Here is a 17,675-nt window from a genome sequence, read left to right on the forward strand (position 1 = left end):
AGCTCGCCGAGAGGCATTCCTCTTGGCGAGCTGGTGGGTGTATACCTGCTTGCCGAGAGGAATCCCTCTTGGCGAGCTGGTGTGTGCATACCTGCTCTCCGACCTCTCGGCGAGCTGGTGTGTGCATACCTGCTCTCCGACCTCTCGGCGAGCTGGTGTGTGCATACCTGCTCGCCAAGAGGAATCCCTCTTGGCGGGCTGGTGGGCGTATACCTTCTCGCCGAGAGGAATCCCTAATCCCTCTCGGCAAGCTGGTGGCGCTGCAGCCGGGGATATCACACAGGACTTGCAGGAGACTGCAAGTCCAGAAGGGGGTCGGGGACATACACAGCTGAAAAGAGGTAGCAGTATTGGCGGGTATCAAGCGGCGGTACCCGGGTACCCGCCTAAAAATCACACAAAAACCAACACCTGTACCCGTACTTGGCACCCGTAACCCTGATGATTACCCGCCGGCGGGTGCCGGGTACCGCCGCGCAGGTACCCGTTTGCCACCTCTAAATTCAAGTCATCCGCATCAAGTTTGTGCTGCCAAAAAAACTCCTCGAGGATCTGGAGGAGTTTGTTGTGGATGTTGGTGCCGGTGTGACTTTCTCGGAAGGGTTTGAAGCCAATCATGGCTGAAGTAGCCTTCCAATCTTTTGAGATGAAATGACAAGTAAGGGAGATGTACGGGGTTCCGCCAGCTGAGGACCAGATATCAGTCGTGAAAGAGAAGCGCTTGGATTTGCTTTTCAAGAAGCTAAACACTACAGGCTTACTATCTGCGTACAGAGCCTTGATTCGCCAAGCAACTGTATGTTTGCTGAAGATGGTGATGCATGGATCAATTCCTTGGATCATCTTGATGAATTTGGGGGTTTTGATTTTTGCGTAAGGTAGTTGGTCTTCAATGATCCAGTTGACGATATTAGATTCAAAGTTGGACTGCCAAGTCTTGAGCATGATTTTTTTGAGGGGTCCTTTGGCTTTAGATGTTGGGGTTGGCTGAGAAGGGGCCGGGCTACCAGAACTGGGGGGAGGTTCAATGCCGTCTTTGGCAATTTCAGATGCCTCCAGTGCAAGTTTCCATTTGCCAGGGTGCTTATGAGCTATATGGTTCACAAAATTCACCTTAGTTGTATTGTTTGCCACTAGCGCATCGCCACAGTTCTCAATCAAGCAGGTACGTTTTCCTTTCAAATCAGGTGGACTGAAAAAAGAACTGGCTGTCTCTGATTGGCTAACTCTGATGGATTTACGTCTTGATTGCGGATTTTTTGGGGTGGGATCGTTTTCATTTGCCATGATTCTGCAGCTGCTAGTGTAATTTGTCAAATCATTATCAGTCATTGATCAGGATCTGCAGGGATCAGAAAAAAATCTACTCTTATGCTTCAGAAGCACCTGGTGGGCAGGAACCAATGTTGGCCAAGGTCCAACAGTTGATGGTGTTATGTAGTTGGTGGCGACTGGCAGACGCGGTGGCAGCGGTCTGATGCCCAGGATATGTGATATCAGCAGCCCCAGCTCCGGGTTATGTATGTATATAGTATATAGTATATATTCCGGTGCTGTATAGGGGCCCCCAGACCCATAGCGGGCCTATGCAAGCTCCTCCGGGGCCCAGATAGATATGTATGGAAATCTGAGAGACTATTTGATTTCATGTGAATATTTGACATAAAATCTACTCCACCATTATTCAAATCGAATCAAATACAAATACAAATACTCGAATTGATTCGATTGAAAGTGCTATGGTCTGCCACCAGCTAAAATCCCTCACCCTGTTGTCTAGATTAGCTGAAACCCTAACCCACAAGCCCCTTTGGGGCTCCACTTTTGTCTATAAAAGGAGCTCTCTCCACCCCCAGTGGTCTGCTCCTCAGTTCCTCACCCAGAACTCACAAGTCACCCAACACTCATCCACACTCAAATCCTAAAACCCTTATAACAATAAATCAACCCTTATAACAACAATTCAACCCTTATAACAAAGTAATTAAAACACTTACACGTTGCCAGTCAAACAGATTTCATCTGGAACAGACCAGACCTATCACTTAATAAAACTTGCCAAGCTGAGCTTGGTGGGTCTTGTTGACTGAGAACAGAAGGGCAGAGCTTGCAACTCCATCATACCCTTCACCATTCAGCAAAAGGGTTTCATTACCACTTTTGAGTCTTACAACGGGGGCTTAGTTAAGTTTGGCTATCAAGAGGGTTGTGTACTCTTGATGACCAGTCTTTACCGGCCATTGAGAGGGATGTCCTGGTTTAATCTAGCCACTGAAAAGTGCGTGTAAAACCAGGGTGTAAAAATCTGGCTTTAGAAGTGCCAGATCTGACTTTACACGGCCGTGTAAATCAAAGGGAAGTCCTCCACTTTTGGAGATTCTGATAAATTTGCGCCCGTAAATCTTTTTCACATAATGGTACTGGATGTAATCCTGTCCTGCTGTCCTTGTTAGTGTAGGGCGTCAGATTCAAGATTACAAACCCATAGTCATGTACTTAGACATCTAACCTAGTTAGTGAGACCGGGGATTTTCCCCCGGTTAGGGCTTGTTGCATGTACTTAGCCTGGTCGATCCCGCGCCCCGGCTCCAATCTCTTTCCTCACCGAGATTGGAACCGGGATTCGTCAGAGCCGACAGCTGACCCGCGACGGGACTGTATCGACCAGGTATGTGTTTTTTTTTATTGTTTGTTTGGCAATCCTCACCGAGATTGGAACCGGGATTCGTCAGAGCCGACAGCTGACCCGCGACGGGACTGTATCGACCAGATCCCATTTGCCTTATCAAATTTGGCATCTTATAGGTTAAAAGCCTGCTTACTGAGCTCTGCACCGTCTCCCCGCGTTTTCATTCCGGTCGTTTGATGAACTGGATCGAAAAGAAGAAAGAACAATTGAAGAAAATTGAAGAAGAACAACGATTGAAGAATCGAGAAAACCAAATCAATCAGAGAAGAACTGAACTCCTGAATCAACCACAACCCCAACCCCAACCATCTTCCTCGTCCTCTTTTACTATCCCTCCATCACCGTCGACAAGCGAAAACATGGACGATGATCTTACCCCGGCTCAGGCCCGTCAAATCTTTGCGGACCTTTGTGAGGAAATTGCGGCGCTTCGGAACACCCAGTTCCAGAATCAAAATGTCCAGCAGCCGGTGTTCCAACAACATCGCCCCCGTACCCGACAAGAGCTCATCATGGAGAATTTTGTGAAGAATCCTTTGCAAGTTCACTACCAGCTGAACCCTCGTAAACCAGTTCTCCTTTACGAGGGCACTAACTTCCCCGTCTGGGAAGCCGCGCTGGATCGGACCCTCCGTCATATCTTGGTCCGACAAGAACCTTTCACCGACAAACCGGTGAACTTCGACACCCTTACGATGGACGAAGCATCGACCGTTGCGAGTCTCATCCGCAACACAGTTGCAGACGGCCTTGGTGATATCCTGGACAGCTCTCATCTCACTTCGCCTAAGGAGATCTTTGTCCTCCTCCAAACGAAGTGCTCCAGATCTGATCGTCGCCGGAAGATCGAACTCCTCAATGAAGTTGTGACCCTCCTCAACAACAGAGCCCCGGCGACCGAGACAACCTTGTCAGTCTGGGCGAAACTTAAGTCTGAATTATCCCAGCTCAAGATCACCTGGGATGAAGCGTTCGGGATCTTCCTTCAGACTCGGTAATTTGTCCCTCCTGCCAATGTCGAGCCGATGACTTTTGAGTTCACCATCAGCCAACAGCTCAACAACAAGGAAGCGCCGCCGTTTGATGATGTCTCGACCATCATCCAGTTTGCGGCGAATCAACTTCGCAATAAGTCTGGTGTGCTAGCTCCCTCGCTCCCTGCCCCAACTGCCGATCCCATGGCGATGGAATTGGACCGGATCCAAGCGGTTCAGTCTCAGTCTCGCTATGTCACCCCCCATCGCCGTCTAGTCCAACCTCCTCGACCTCAACCAGCCCTTTCTGTTGATCGAGCTGCCCATTTCAAGGGTAAAGGCCAGTCTGAAGCTATGGTCGCCAAACATGGCAGCCACTGTATCTACTGTGGTGACGATGGCCATTGGTACTGCGACTGCGTCCATTTCTGGCGTGATGTTGCAAACGGGAAGATCAGTCCTCCAGACCCGGACTACAAGACTAAAGGTTCAAAATATCGTCCACCCCCTCGCCCTGAAGGCTCGGCCAATTGCATCCGCCAAGTCAACATTCCCAACGTGACCGACGGTGTCCTACTCGACTCTGGGGCATCGGCGCATGCAAGCGGCGACTCTCCTCTCTTCCAAGTCGACAAGAAGCTGACAACTCCTTGTACCTTCTACTTGGCTGTCTCGGATTGCAACATCACCGTTTCTGAAATCGGAAGTGTGACGATCCCGACTCCGAAGGGTCCGCTCACGATTAACGATGTGTACCACTGCCCTGGTGTGGACGGGATTATTTTGTTGACTGGCCGCCTGCTATCGGAGGGATGGAGACTGGTTTATAATGGCACTCAAGCTACACTTTACGACCCTTGTAATAGTAGCTACGAGACAGTATTTCACAACTACTGCTGGTCACTTAAAACTAGTGCCATCTTGCAATCAAAAAAAGTTTCCGAGTCTCCCTCTTTTGAGTCCTACATCTGGCATGTTCGCCTTGGACACGTCTCGGATCAAGTTGTCAAGAATTTTCTCCGGACGAATTATCCTGAAAAGAAGTTTACTTGGAAATCCTTCTTTTGTGAGCAATGCGCGAAGTCTAAAAGTATGGATAAGAAGTCCTTGGGTATGGAGACACAAATCCCTCGCGACAACCCCCTAGATTTCTGTGTCTCCGATGTGATTGGACCCCTCAACCTCGACATTAACGGATGCCGGTATCTTGTTACTCTGCGCGATCATGCAAGCACCTACACATTCTGTGCTCCGATGGCTAACAGGAGTGAAGTCCCCACTAAGATTATGGCATGGATCCGACATCTGAAGACTGTTTTGGGTAAAGCTCCATCGTACCTACGCTGCGACAACGCACTCGAATACACGAAGAGCCTGAAACCGCAACTTGAAGCAATTGAAACAACTCTGGCTCCTGTCACGCCTTATTCACCTTCTCAGAATGGCGAAGCGGAACGTGTTAACCGAACCCTCGGCGACATGGCTCGCACCATGCTTCACTCCAGTGAACTTCCCAGTATCTGGTGGAGTTTTGCGTACTCTACGGCGGCGCATCTCCATAATCGGCTTCCTAATTCAAGGACTGGTGATAAAACCCCCTTAGAAATACTCTACAAAGTCCGACCAATACCAGAGACGCTGTATCCTTTTGGGGCGCGCGCAATAATCCACATTCCGAAAGAGAAACGCAAGAAGCTTGACGAGCGTGCTCGAGAAGGTCAACTCCTCGGTTACCCGGCTTCTGGTGCAGGTTGGATTTTTTGGGTGCCTAGTGAGAAGCGTATGGTTCATTCGACAGCAGTTAAGTTTCCGGATTTCCAAAAGCTCCCGGTTGAAAAATCCTCTGCACAGACGGCGCCTGATCTTATTGCGGTTCCGGATGAGCAAGAATCTCGTGTCGATTTAATACTGAAGCAAATCATGCTCCGGCTCGGTGAAGAAAAGACTTCAGAGATAGCGGAGGAAGAAAGACGACAAATGGGCCTTCTATCTACCGCTGAAGAACATAATCTGCCGAAGACGATCAAGCAAGCTCTGTCGGGGCCTGATGCTCATCTTTGGCGCGCAGCGGCCGAGTATGAAATGCTGAAGTTTGGTCAACTCGAGGTATGGATCCCTGCAACGGCACCGAAAGGCTGCAAAGCTTTGGGTGCGCGCTGGGTCTTCTCAATCAAGAGAAAACCGGATGGATCGGTCGATAAATATCGGGTGCGCTATGTGGCGAAAGGCTTTAATCAACAACTCGGCCTTGACTACAATGAGACTTACGCGCCGACGGCTTCCTTGAACACGCTTCGCCTCCTCATATCGATCGCTATATCCCATAACTGGCCAACCGCGACCTTTGATGTAAGCTCCGCTTATCTATACAGCCCCATAGAGGAAGAGGTGTATATCCAACCCCCGGTTGAGATCACTCCCTCACTCAAAGGGAAGGTAATGCTCCTGAAGAAGGCGCTTTATGGTACGAAGCAGGCGGCGCGATGCTGGTGGAAATTTTTCCAGAAGACCGTCCAATCCCTTGGTTTCGAGGCGAGCGAGATGGAACCTTCGCTGTACCTGTTCAGGCGCCAGGGTGACTTCATCATCATCTGGCTTCACGTGGATGATGGGTTCGCGCTATCCTCAAATAGATCTCTGTTGAATGAACTGCGACGCGGGATGGAAGGCCAACTGGAAATCAAATGGTCGGATAACGTGCAACGACTGGTGGGCATCGACTTTGTCTGGGATGGAGCGCATCTCAGGCTCAACCAATCAATTATGGCGAAGCAAATTGTGGAGTCATACCAGCGGAAAATTCACGGCCATCATTGCCCTCTGCCGGAACTCGATCTAGAGACGTCGATGAGCGACCCCATTGATCAGACCAGCTTCAGGTCAACTATTGGGTCACTCATGTACCTGGCATGTGGTACCAGGCCGGACCTGGCGTACGCGGTTAATCTCCTGGCGCGTTTCTGCTCGGCTCCTTCGGCAACTCACTGGATGGCACTCGATTGGTTGATTGGATACTTGGATCGGACGACGGCGAAGGCGCTGGTGTACACGGCGGGGACAGGCGGTTTGAAACTGTGGACGGATGCGAATTGGGGTGGCGAGCATGAAAGGTCGACGACGGGTTATCTGCTCACCCATGACGGAAACAGCATCGCATGGGGTTCGAAGAGGCAGACGGTGGTGGCGATGTCGACGTGTGCGGCGGAATACCTGGCGTTGTCGGAAGGAGCCCAACAATTGGCTCACCTGCTGAATATCTTTGAGGAGATCGGGTATCAACCGAAATTGTCGATGCACTGCGACAATGAAGCCGCAATTCTCATCGCGACGGACAACACATCCAAAAAGAAGACCAAATATCTCCGTCGGGCTTTTTATTTCGTCAATGACTTAATTCGGGAAAACAAAATCAATGTCACGTGGACAAGTACACATGATCAACTAGCGGATGTGCTGACAAAAAGACTCGGGCCAACAAAGATGATAGGCGCGCTCAATCAATTAGGCGTAGGCGGGTAGTGTTTGCAATCTTGGGGGGGGGTGTTAGTGTAGGGCGTCAGATTCAAGATTACAAACCCATAGTCATGTACTTAGACATCTAACCTAGTTAGTGAGACCGGGGATTTTCCCCCGGTTAGGGCTTGTTGCATGTACTTAGCCTGGTTGATCCCGCGCCCCAGCTCCAATCTCTTTCCTCACCGAGATTGGAACCGGGATTCGTCAGAGCCGACAGCTGACCCGCGACGGGACTGTATCGACCAGGTATGTGTTTTTTTTTATTGTTTGTTTGGCAATCCTCACCGAGATTGGAACCGGGATTCGTCAGAGCCGACAGCTGACCCGCGACGGGACTGTATCGACCAGATCCCATTTGCCTTATCAAATTTGGCATCTTATAGTCCTCCACCCCCCTCGGCAGAATCTGGAACTGCACAAGTTCGGCCCAGGCTGCAAGCACTCATGCCAAAGATATGCACTGCAGTCACAACAAATGAAAATGATACAGTCAAAACAATGTTGCAGGAGCAACAACTTTGTGAAAGAACTTGATGTCACTGCCCAGTTCCGTTTAATGTACGTGGACAGAAAGCGACGCATACAAGAGCTCTTTCTGCTTGTGAAACTCACGTTTACCTTCTGATCATGATGCCTTTTTCTTAATAACACCAACATTTTTTTTTTTTTTTTGTGATCATCTGAACCAACAGCAACAGCACAAGGTCTGCCCAAACTGATTCTGAATCAGGTTGCAGTGACGGGACTGCTTTGTAATCAAGTCATGTTTCCGCTCCTGCGGGACGCCGTCTGGCCGGCGACCTGGATTCACGGGTGCGCACGCACACCCACGACTCTGAACTGGGCAGCCATGGACACAGTGTGATGGGGTGTTTCCACTCCGATCGAACGGTGTCTGGCCGGGACCTGGATTCATGCGTGCTTGCGTACGCCCACGAATCTCAGCCGGGCAGTCATGAACTCGGTTTGATAAGGATATTTGCGAACTTGCTGACGTGTACGCTGCTGAGTTCGATGAGGTGCTGTCGTTTGGCAGCTTAAAATCAAGGACCCCTTTTGCATTTTCAAAATCAATTGATCATCCCTTCATTCCGCTTCAAAAACATAAACAGAAAATTGTTTATAAAATGATAATTGGTTCCGCCTTTCTACGCCTCGGGTGTATCCTCTTTCTCTTACCCTATTTCTCTCGGGCCGACTTTCTTCGCAAGTCTCTGTCAGATTGTGATGATCATGTCGAATTAGAGGCCTCTGTGCCTCTAGCTGGACATAAGCGCCCTTGTTCATCCCTCGGGGAATCATCTAGTTCACAAAGGTTCCCCATTCCATCCCAGAACCAGTTGACAGCCTCCAATTCACCATTCCACAGTGCAGATCATATGTTGTTGGACAAGTCTAGGTTGAGTACCTGGCATTTAACTTCCCAAGTTCAGGATCTAACAAATAAAAACAAATTGTATTCTTGCAGAATTTCGGGAGCAGCACGAGAAGTCGGAGCGGGATCACAGAACTATAACCATCGCGGGTCAGAGAGCATCCAGTTGACAGGTCCGATTCCCGTAATTGACCTAACGGGTAACCGTGACCTTGGTCACAGTGGTAAGTTATACTAATACTGACCTCGTACTTAATTATGAGGTGGATAATAATCTGACTCAGGATGTAAGCAGCTTCTCACATGAGTTTATTCAGTAACAAGAAAACTCCCCAGTTAGTGGACTTAACCGCCACGGGTGGCAGTGACTCGGGTCACACGAATCGGGATGTAATCGACCTAACGAATGAGGATATAATTGACCTAACCGGTCGAGAGGACAGTGAGTTGGGTGACAATGGTAAGTCCCACTAACCTCGCACTTTGGGCAATTATTTGACTTGGCACATGAGTGGCTTACCTTATGGAAAATTTGCGGACAATACGAAGCAAACGACTCAAATGTCGTGATTGACTTAAGGGATCAGGATAACAGTGAGTTGGGTCACACTGGTGAGTTCTACTGATCCGGCACTTTGTGAGGTGGAAAATAATCTGACTTGAGGTGTTAACAGCTTCTCATCATAAAGGCTCATCCAGCAACTTAGACGGCAGAGTCGATGGGCAAGTGGAACACCGACATACAGTCATTGACACATCCGCGCACTCTGGTATTTTGAGAGAGATGCGAAGTGAAGAACCATTGGCGAAAAAGATGCACTTGGGAGGTTCATCGATGGAGGCGCCCATTGAACACTCACTCGTCGGGAAGGACCCAAGAAAAGAGTCGGCCCAAATAGGCTTGGGACGGATAGCGACTGAGACACCTTCAACGGAGCCCCACCAGGAGCACCGACTTCGTAAGCAAACCGCAATGTATTTTGATTGCTCCAACATACATCTTCTATTTTCCAACTTCTACTCCTATTGATCTTTCAATTTTCCTCTGCAGGACCAGAAAGCTCGGGGAATGTTTCTTCTAAGGATAGTGGGCTGCAACCTAATCTTTCACCGGAAATCATAATCGAAAAAAAATCAAGATCACCTCAGGAAGAGTCTAGTAACGGCGGGCCTGTCCTTGCCTTGAGTGCTCCTGTGGCTAAACTTAACGCAGTCCAGGCAATTGAACCAGAGAGAAACACTGAGCCAATCAATTCATTTCAAATGAGAAATGACAAAAAAACAAGACACTCAGCAATGGTACAGTTGGAAATGGAGAGATTTGTAAAGGATTGGCACGGAAATCTGTATCTTGTTAGCAAGACGAAAGGTATCATCACGAAAAGAGAGAAGTTAAATGACAGGTTGTTAGCCTGTGCCGCAATGATTTGGGAAGATGTTCCAGGAGAAGTAATCAACGAGGCATTGGAAAGTGGAAAAACATTTGCATCTGCCTTGGAGGATGCTATTGCATCCAGGAATTTGCCATTGCACACTGAACAAGATTATAACCTTTTCCATCCTGAATCTACTTTAGTCCCACTTGTCCGTCCGCTGGAGGAATTTTCAAATGCCCTCTGGTGCATCAATTCCCATGTTTTGGGTTTCTGGGGTGCTGGAAGTGGCAAAGATATTCATATCCAAGAACAAAAAGCAGTGCAAGATTGGGTTTTAAAGATTTTATCAGCAGATGAAGATGATGCAGTGATAGAATGTTTTGATGAAGGTCGCCTTCAATCTCACACTACACCAAAAACAACAGGCATCAGAGATTTACTTCTTCAATATGTCCTTTCTAGTGAAAGCCATGTGCGTTATCAAGTGCCGAGTAGAAATTCCAAAGACTTGGCTTTTGAAGTTTCTGAAAAGGATATTGCTCTGATTCAAACTGTGGAGAAGATATTAATTCATTATTACAAGACCCAAAACCGGGGAAGATGGCTGAATGTTTTCCAAGATGATGATTCCTTTTTAATTGAAATTATAACAATCAAAACAAACCCAGAAAATGATTTACCCAACCCTGCATTAAATCTCATGCCATGGAAAATCCCAAAAGAATCAAGCAATTTAAGCATTGATTCTCCCCGACAAGAATCAAGAAACTTGTTGCTACTGGAAAAATTGAAAGGTAATGTTAAGCAGCCTGGAAGTCTCACAAGTAAACAGTTTTTACCTCTTAGAGTTGGAAATATAAAAGTCTTTTGTATGGATGTCTTAAATTCAAAACTTTGGGAAGATATAACCAAAATTAAAACTCATAAACTGAAATTGAAGAAGGAAGAAGAGGAATTCAAAAAACAATTATGGGAGAAAAATATGTTACCATATCTGAGAAACAATTTGAGAGTTCTCCCAAATACAGAATGTGTGCTTTTGAAGTCCCTGATTGAGAATGTTAAGGAATTTTCAAATCTACTTTGGACATTAAATTCAAGAAGGTTGAGTCTTTGTGGAGCTAAATCACTTCATTCTTATCTTGCAGAACAGCAGGGCCTCCAAGAATACTTGTTAAATCTCTTTGAGAAGAAAAAATACTGGATAATATTGGATGACCACAGAAAAGCGGGTACAATTGCTATTGAAGATTCTGAGAAACTTTACAAAGATTTTGTTATAAACTCAATTGTATCAAGCAGGAGAGAGCCAATCTATGTGCGTGTCAAGTTTGCACGGAAGTCCAGGGTACAACAACAAAGAGCAAGGTTTTCACAACGGGATGTCAGGATGAGTCAAGCAGCAATTTACCTCATTGGATCATACTCTAAGATGAGAAACCCAGGAGAATGGAAAGACACCTTTAAGGAGGATCCCAAGTTTTTGGAACAATTCATCAAAATAGAACAGTTGCTATATTCAAGATCAAAAATCCTGAAACAAAAAGAAGCTCAACTCAATGAATTTGATGGCATTGAAAAAGGATCTTCATCACGAATCAGCCACTCAGGATAGTACAATCAATTCTCACATTTTATCTGCATCAAATCATTCAAAACAGATGACTGTTACTTGAAAATTGTTTTTGTTGATGTTTCTCACATTTTTCCCAGATGAGTGATCAAATAATCTTACTTTTTAAATACAAATGCTACACAAAAAAACAAATTATCATTCTTTTAATATTTTATTGCTGCTTCTTATCTCGTTTTTCACTCTCTTATCATATTCTTAGGATCTAGCATAGTAAGCAAATAAATTATGCTACCCCAAAACTTTCACCAAAGATACATGATACAAATCAAGTTCTGGAAATAATTTTTACTTCTTCAGTTTTTGGATCTTTCTTCAATAATCAAGCCCTATTCCTCTAGTATTGCCTTTTTTTCCTTCCCATGTTTATCACTTTTCTGTTCTGGCTTTTTTATCTCTTATCCCAGATATTTTTTGTGTGAAGCACGGTGACTTCCATTAAAAAAAATCTTTTCCAAGAAATTAAATGGGTTGTCAACAGCAGTGAAACTGATATTTCATGCAATGTGTATTGTGCAGTACCATATTGAAATGCACATATTTTTTTGTGTATTTGGTATCCAATACTTATACAATACACATTATTTTGGTTTGGACTGCTCAACCCTGTGTAATTCACTGTGTATTGGGGCAAATACACGTGTGTTGTTATTGTAATGTGTTCTGATACATTTAGCTCCCAATACAATACACAGTTTTGGGAAACTGTGTACTGCCAATACAGATAAAATTAAAATAATACATGTATTGTATCTCTTTCACCATTTTTGTTAACCAAAGTTCTTGCCTAACTTCCTGATTTTGAGGGATTTTTATCCCTCTTTTGAAAAGTTTAAAACTGCCACATGGTGATGTTTAATGCTGGTGAAATCAAGAAAATAGAATAAAATTAATTGTTGGTGCAAATGTTGTTCCCTACACCAACAGTCATAATGACTCGTCAATTTTGGTATGAATACAGTGACCCTGCCATGTAATCATTCACGATGTAAGCATAATCACAATGTAAGCATAGCATAAACATAGATTTCCTGGGAACATTCTGTTGGTTTTGCTGGGAGTTTACCTTGATAAGAAGCATACCGCGATGTAAGCATAGGATTTTTGTCCACCATCCTTAATACGCTTAGATGGCAGGGTCACCGTAGATGCATTTTGGTCCACTTGATTGACCTTTCAAAATAATGGGCTATAAATCAGTCCATTGTGAATGTTTTTGGAGTTTGGGGTGGTCAAACTGTACATTGGGAGTATGCAGGAGTCAAGAAGTTGGGGAGGAGCAATGTCAAGGCAAGCATTCTCAAGAATTCCAGCTAAAAGAAATTTCATTCTGTGACTGGACCAATCACTGCATAAAACCCAACTTAACACAAGTCCCTCAATTCAGAGGGCCGCGTGGTACAGCCTGAGCTGATGCAAAGCGCAACCTTCAAAGGAGGGACTGGCTAATTTTCCCAAACTGGCATGAGAGATTATGATCTTCCAAAGTTTTTTCCTGGGGTTACTGTTCCTTTCAAATTGCTTGACCATGTTCCCAAAGGGCCTGTGAATTCCGTTTGAACCATGAGACTCGTCTCACTCTTCCTTATGTTTTGCCACTACACATGTTCCTGGAAGTCAGATAATTCTTGTCCCATGAAACTCCAAAATTGTAGTTTTTGGGTTATTCTGGGCTGTATGACCTGTGTATATTGGACTGACTGCCAAAAACAGTATGCTAATTCAATTCAATTCCACAGGAGCCAAGCTCTGGTTAAGATGCCTTGGCCAATCCAGATCGTGCACCCTCTTATCATTATGAGGACAGGGGCTTGAAGCCAAGATGGTCAGCTGTCTCTACTCTTCAGGGCTTTGGCAGAGGCTGGCTAGTTTTTGCTATGTGAAGGGCAAAAGGAAAAAAGGGCATAAAAATCCACAAACGCCCTAACCTCTCAGGAAAAAAGTATGAAAGAAGTCAGAAGCCTTCCCCACAGAGATACCCCTTGGGACTCTGTTCCCCCTTTTCAAGAGGTTTAGTTAGGCTAGGCATAAAACCTACTGCAGACTGCTTGAACAAGATTGCCTGAGCAGCTGTTGGACACTTTTTTTCCCAGGAGTTCAAGTCAACTTTCATACAATGATGATACCATGAAATAATAAAATTATAAGCTGAAAAAAATATGTACCACCCAAACACTCAAATTAAAGCAGCATTTCTAGAATGGTACATACCAGATCATCACTTGAAAGTTTTATGATTTTATGATTTTATGTATTGAAAATTTTATGATTTCAAATTTGAACACCTTAATTGAGCAGATGTTGAGGCAATTCACTGAAACAAAAGGACACAGTGTGAATTTCAAGTTTGTGGAAGCATGGGGAAAGTAATTTTCCAACTGCTGCTCCACAACTACTGTACATGTGACATGTCACAACCAATGAAATGGAACTGAAATGTGACAAGCAAAAAAAGGCCAAAGACCTCAAATACAGGTTGACAGCAGAGTGCAGAAATTGTTGCACAAATTATGCTTAGAAGCCTCTTGGAATAGACTACCAAAGCAATCAATTTCTGAAGTGGAAGTGGATTTTTGGTTCAGTACTTGGCCCAACTTGTCTCTCTCTCTTATCCCAGAGGCCAGAGTCCCTCATGGTGCAGCTCTCCTATTACATAGTGGATCTTGGGTGTGGCAACAGTGAAAAAATACAATACAGGACCAGTATTGGCCAATACTACGTATAGTATTGTTTTTTTGATACATCAGAATTCAATACCATGTATTCTATTGAAAAAAAGATACAATATGGTGGTATTGTATCTAAAAAAACAACACCTTTTCTGGGCAATTGGCGCTAAATCCAATGGCCCCTCCCAGTAATACACTTTTATTATATTGTATCAGAATGTATTGGCAATACAATACCATGGATTGTATTGGTTTGGTGACTTGATCCAATACCAATACAGTGTGTTGGACCCAAAAAAAAAAACCAATACATGTACCATACTGTTTTGCCGTTGGGTGTGGGACAAATAGGACCAATACACTCCTCCAAACAGACATTCACAAGTAGTCAATACTTAAAAGTCACAGTGCTATTGGTTAGACCATTCACATTGGTTCCTTTGAAATTCATGTTAGAAAACCTGGGTTAGAAGTCTGGGTTAGATAACCTATAGTACTATAGTGTCAAACACATTTTTCTAGGTTAAATTCTGGGTTAACAAATCCAAGAGGGCTATTGGCCCACCAGTAACCTGGAATCAGGTTTGGTGGTTGGGTTAACTTGACTTAACCCAGCAATTTAAACCAACCAATGCAAATGCTCTTACTGGTAAGATTTTTCTGCTAATTGAATTAAAATCCCTTTGGCTTGAGTTGTATCTTTTGTTTCTTGAAAGGAAAAGCCTATCAGAATCTCCAAGAAGAAAAAAGTACCTTTGAAGTTTGCACACACAACAGGCAAAAAATTTATTCCCACAGTTTGCATTGAACATGTTACAATCAGCGCTTTTCTCAATGCTGATCCTCTTTGTTTTATTTCATCTCAACATGTCAGAGGAGATGTGTATCACTTGGCCTATTTCTTGTGCTACTGTCACTGCAAAAAAAACTGTGTCAACTGTGAGCAGTTGACATGCGGTAACTCTGAGGAAGCTTGTGGTGTTACACCAGCCTTACCCAAGGTTTGACTCAACCAAAGCGTCAATGCACAGTCACTGTGCACCTTGCACAGTGACTGTGCCAACAAAGGCACTTGTGCATTCAGGTGGAGTTACAATGGTAGCTTGGCTTGAGTATCCTGCATGTCAACTGCAAGCAGTTGACCAAGTTTTTTTTGCAGTGTGTATTTGGCAACCAAGAAAAAAGAAGACAGGACAGAAGGAGCAAAGAATTGAGTACAACCTCAGAATCCCCTCCCAAGAAACAAACACAATCAGAAGCAAAGAAGTTCAAAAAAGCCAGTGTATACATAATTATGCATTTATATATTTATCCAGGTTTCTTTCTTTTAATTTTTTTGAACCTTTATATGTCGTCTTTTGTTTTGGTCATGTGTGATCAAAAGCAAGGAAGGAAGAAAGAAAGAAAAAATACAAAATTTCATGTTTCTTAGTTTTTGAGGAGACCAGATAGTACCATATATAGGGGATTAGAAGATGAGAAGACGCGCCAGAAAAAGAAGGAGATACATGAATAGATTGCCTGCGTTTCCGCTCCTTCTTTAAGCCCTTGATTTTCTATCATTTTGATTGTCGAGAGAATTTTGAAGAGCGGAGTTCATGATCAGTATTTGTCAGTGTATGTGAACAGATGATCGGAGGATGGTGATATTTCGGGCGCAGAGAAGGAGTCAGAAAGGATGCGGAGTCAGCCTACCGGAACTCAGCTTCTGCCGTCACAGCGGCATCTTCAACTTCGCCGATCAAACCCTGGAGCGCATCACTGGCGGCCAAATGATAGGCTTGCTGAGCTTTGACAAGTTGGGCAATAGCCCTGATAGGTTCGGGCTAAACGGGCCAATGGAAAGGTCGGATCAGTTCGTGCGCGTATGGATTGACAGGTGAACAAAGAGCTTACGTCGTCCAGGACTCGCTTCATTAACTCGATCGCTTCTTCTGTCGCTGCCACTAGCTTCTCTTCCGCGTTGTCCACTTCTATACGTGCCTGCTCTTTCTTAGGTCCCTCGGGGGCATTCTTTTGAGCTAACCGAGCCGCGTCGAGCGCCAATCTGTCAAGCGATGTAAGATATAACGTCAGTTGACCCTCGCCTAAACGTGTGGGACATGAATCATTCATCTGGGACCAAAAAAAAACACATATGTGGGTCTTTGAGTTGGTGTTGGATTTGACGATGTACCTAGCACTTCGGACATTCTGACGACTTTTCATGGCCGCTTGTAGGCCGAGATTGAGGCTGGTTTGCCAGGGCTGCAAGAAGCCAGTTTGGATAGCGCCATCCTGAGCCAATCGTTCGTCGCCGATACGAGCTTGAACCATCGCGTATGATTTGAGGACCTTGGCCATCAGGCCAGTGATGTTTCCGCCAGAGTTGTCTGCAGCATTGAGATTCGAGGACCCAGGCGAACCCAGCTCGAGAGCGCCGGAGGTGGCCGCGCGGGAGAGCGCATGAGACAAGGTTTTGTGTTCGGTTGGGACCTTCTCGGGTACTTCGATCGGCGGTAAATTAGTGCCTGATCATCGGGGGGTTTTTTTTGGAGGCAGGCATGTCAGTCAACCCTGGACTGGAAGTAAAAGAAGCAACACAGATAGACAGAGGAAAAAAGAGGCGCGACTGGTTGTACCTTTGGTCGCGGCAGCAGCCCAGCTAGTCAGAGTGTGGGAAATGTTGGTGGCAGTTTCGGTTAAAGATTCGTTGATTTGAGTCGGATAATCGTACGGCTCGCTTTCTATGAATAGAGAGGCCCCAGGTTCAGATGGCTGAGACTCTCCCTTCTACACATTGGACTGACCATAGACCTTCGCGACACGAAGTAGGGAGGAATGAGTATTGCGCAATGCGTCCACTCGGCGTTCCAAGTCCTTGTATTCTTCGGGGAGCTCTGTTGATCGACAAAAGGACGGGGAAGAAGTGATGAGACAGGCGAATGGAAGGCTTGAACACACAAGATAAGGATGGTGTTGGGCTGTTACCTGTCACATCATCCTGGTCCAAAGTACCGAGACGCTCGCGCGCAGTTTGGCTAAATTCCTGTGATACGCACGTAGGAGCGAGATGGAAGATATCAAAATCAACAAAACACGCCCGCTAGCAAGGTGGGGAAAGATTAACTGACGGCAAAGCTTTTCGAGAGTTTGCCTGTTTGTTGGGTGATATTTAATCCAGCAACCCCTTGTTGCACGTTTTGGCCGAGGTTGCCCAAGGTGGATTGGATGGTCTGGAAGAAGAATGCCATCGATCGGTTCGAGGAGAATGATCAATCTAGGCTGGTCTGATTGGAGGGAAGCGACTGGGCTGACCTTCCAAGACATCTTCCTGTGTTCTTTATGTGTAGTTTGTTCCTGTTGGAATTTCTTGATGGTTGGTTCGAAGGCTGTGAAGGTCATCAAGTGGCTGCGGAAAGCTGCCTGCCATTTTGGACACCCGCCCCTGCGGGATTATGTAA

At 45.5% G+C, this 17,675-nt stretch overlaps 2 protein-coding genes across 2 annotated transcripts; one reads left to right on the forward strand and one right to left on the reverse strand.

Moving 5' to 3' along the window:
* Positions 1-8,857: 8,857 nt before the first annotated feature.
* PtA15_5A38 (uncharacterized protein) lies at positions 8,858-11,108 on the forward strand (the record flags this gene model as incomplete). Its single annotated transcript, XM_053169145.1, has 5 exons — positions 8,858-9,014; positions 9,104-9,166; positions 9,229-9,513; positions 9,606-9,766; positions 11,079-11,108. The coding sequence occupies 5 exons, from the start codon at positions 8,858-8,860 to the stop codon at positions 11,106-11,108; spliced, it is 696 nt and encodes a 231-aa protein (XP_053020023.1).
* A 4,815-nt stretch (positions 11,109-15,923) lies between these two features.
* On the reverse strand, positions 15,924-17,616 carry PtA15_5A39 (uncharacterized protein; the record flags this gene model as incomplete). The annotated part of the gene is made up of 8 exons (XM_053169156.1): positions 15,924-16,058; positions 16,129-16,279; positions 16,409-16,742; positions 16,854-16,958; positions 17,022-17,111; positions 17,203-17,260; positions 17,346-17,447; positions 17,530-17,616. The coding sequence occupies 8 exons, from the start codon at positions 17,614-17,616 to the stop codon at positions 15,924-15,926; spliced, it is 1,062 nt and encodes a 353-aa protein (XP_053020024.1).
* Between the last annotated feature and the right edge of the window lie 59 nt (positions 17,617-17,675).

Source organism: Puccinia triticina, chromosome 5A, assembly GCF_026914185.1.
Source record: "Puccinia triticina chromosome 5A, complete sequence".
NCBI classification, from domain to species: domain Eukaryota; kingdom Fungi; phylum Basidiomycota; class Pucciniomycetes; order Pucciniales; family Pucciniaceae; genus Puccinia; species Puccinia triticina.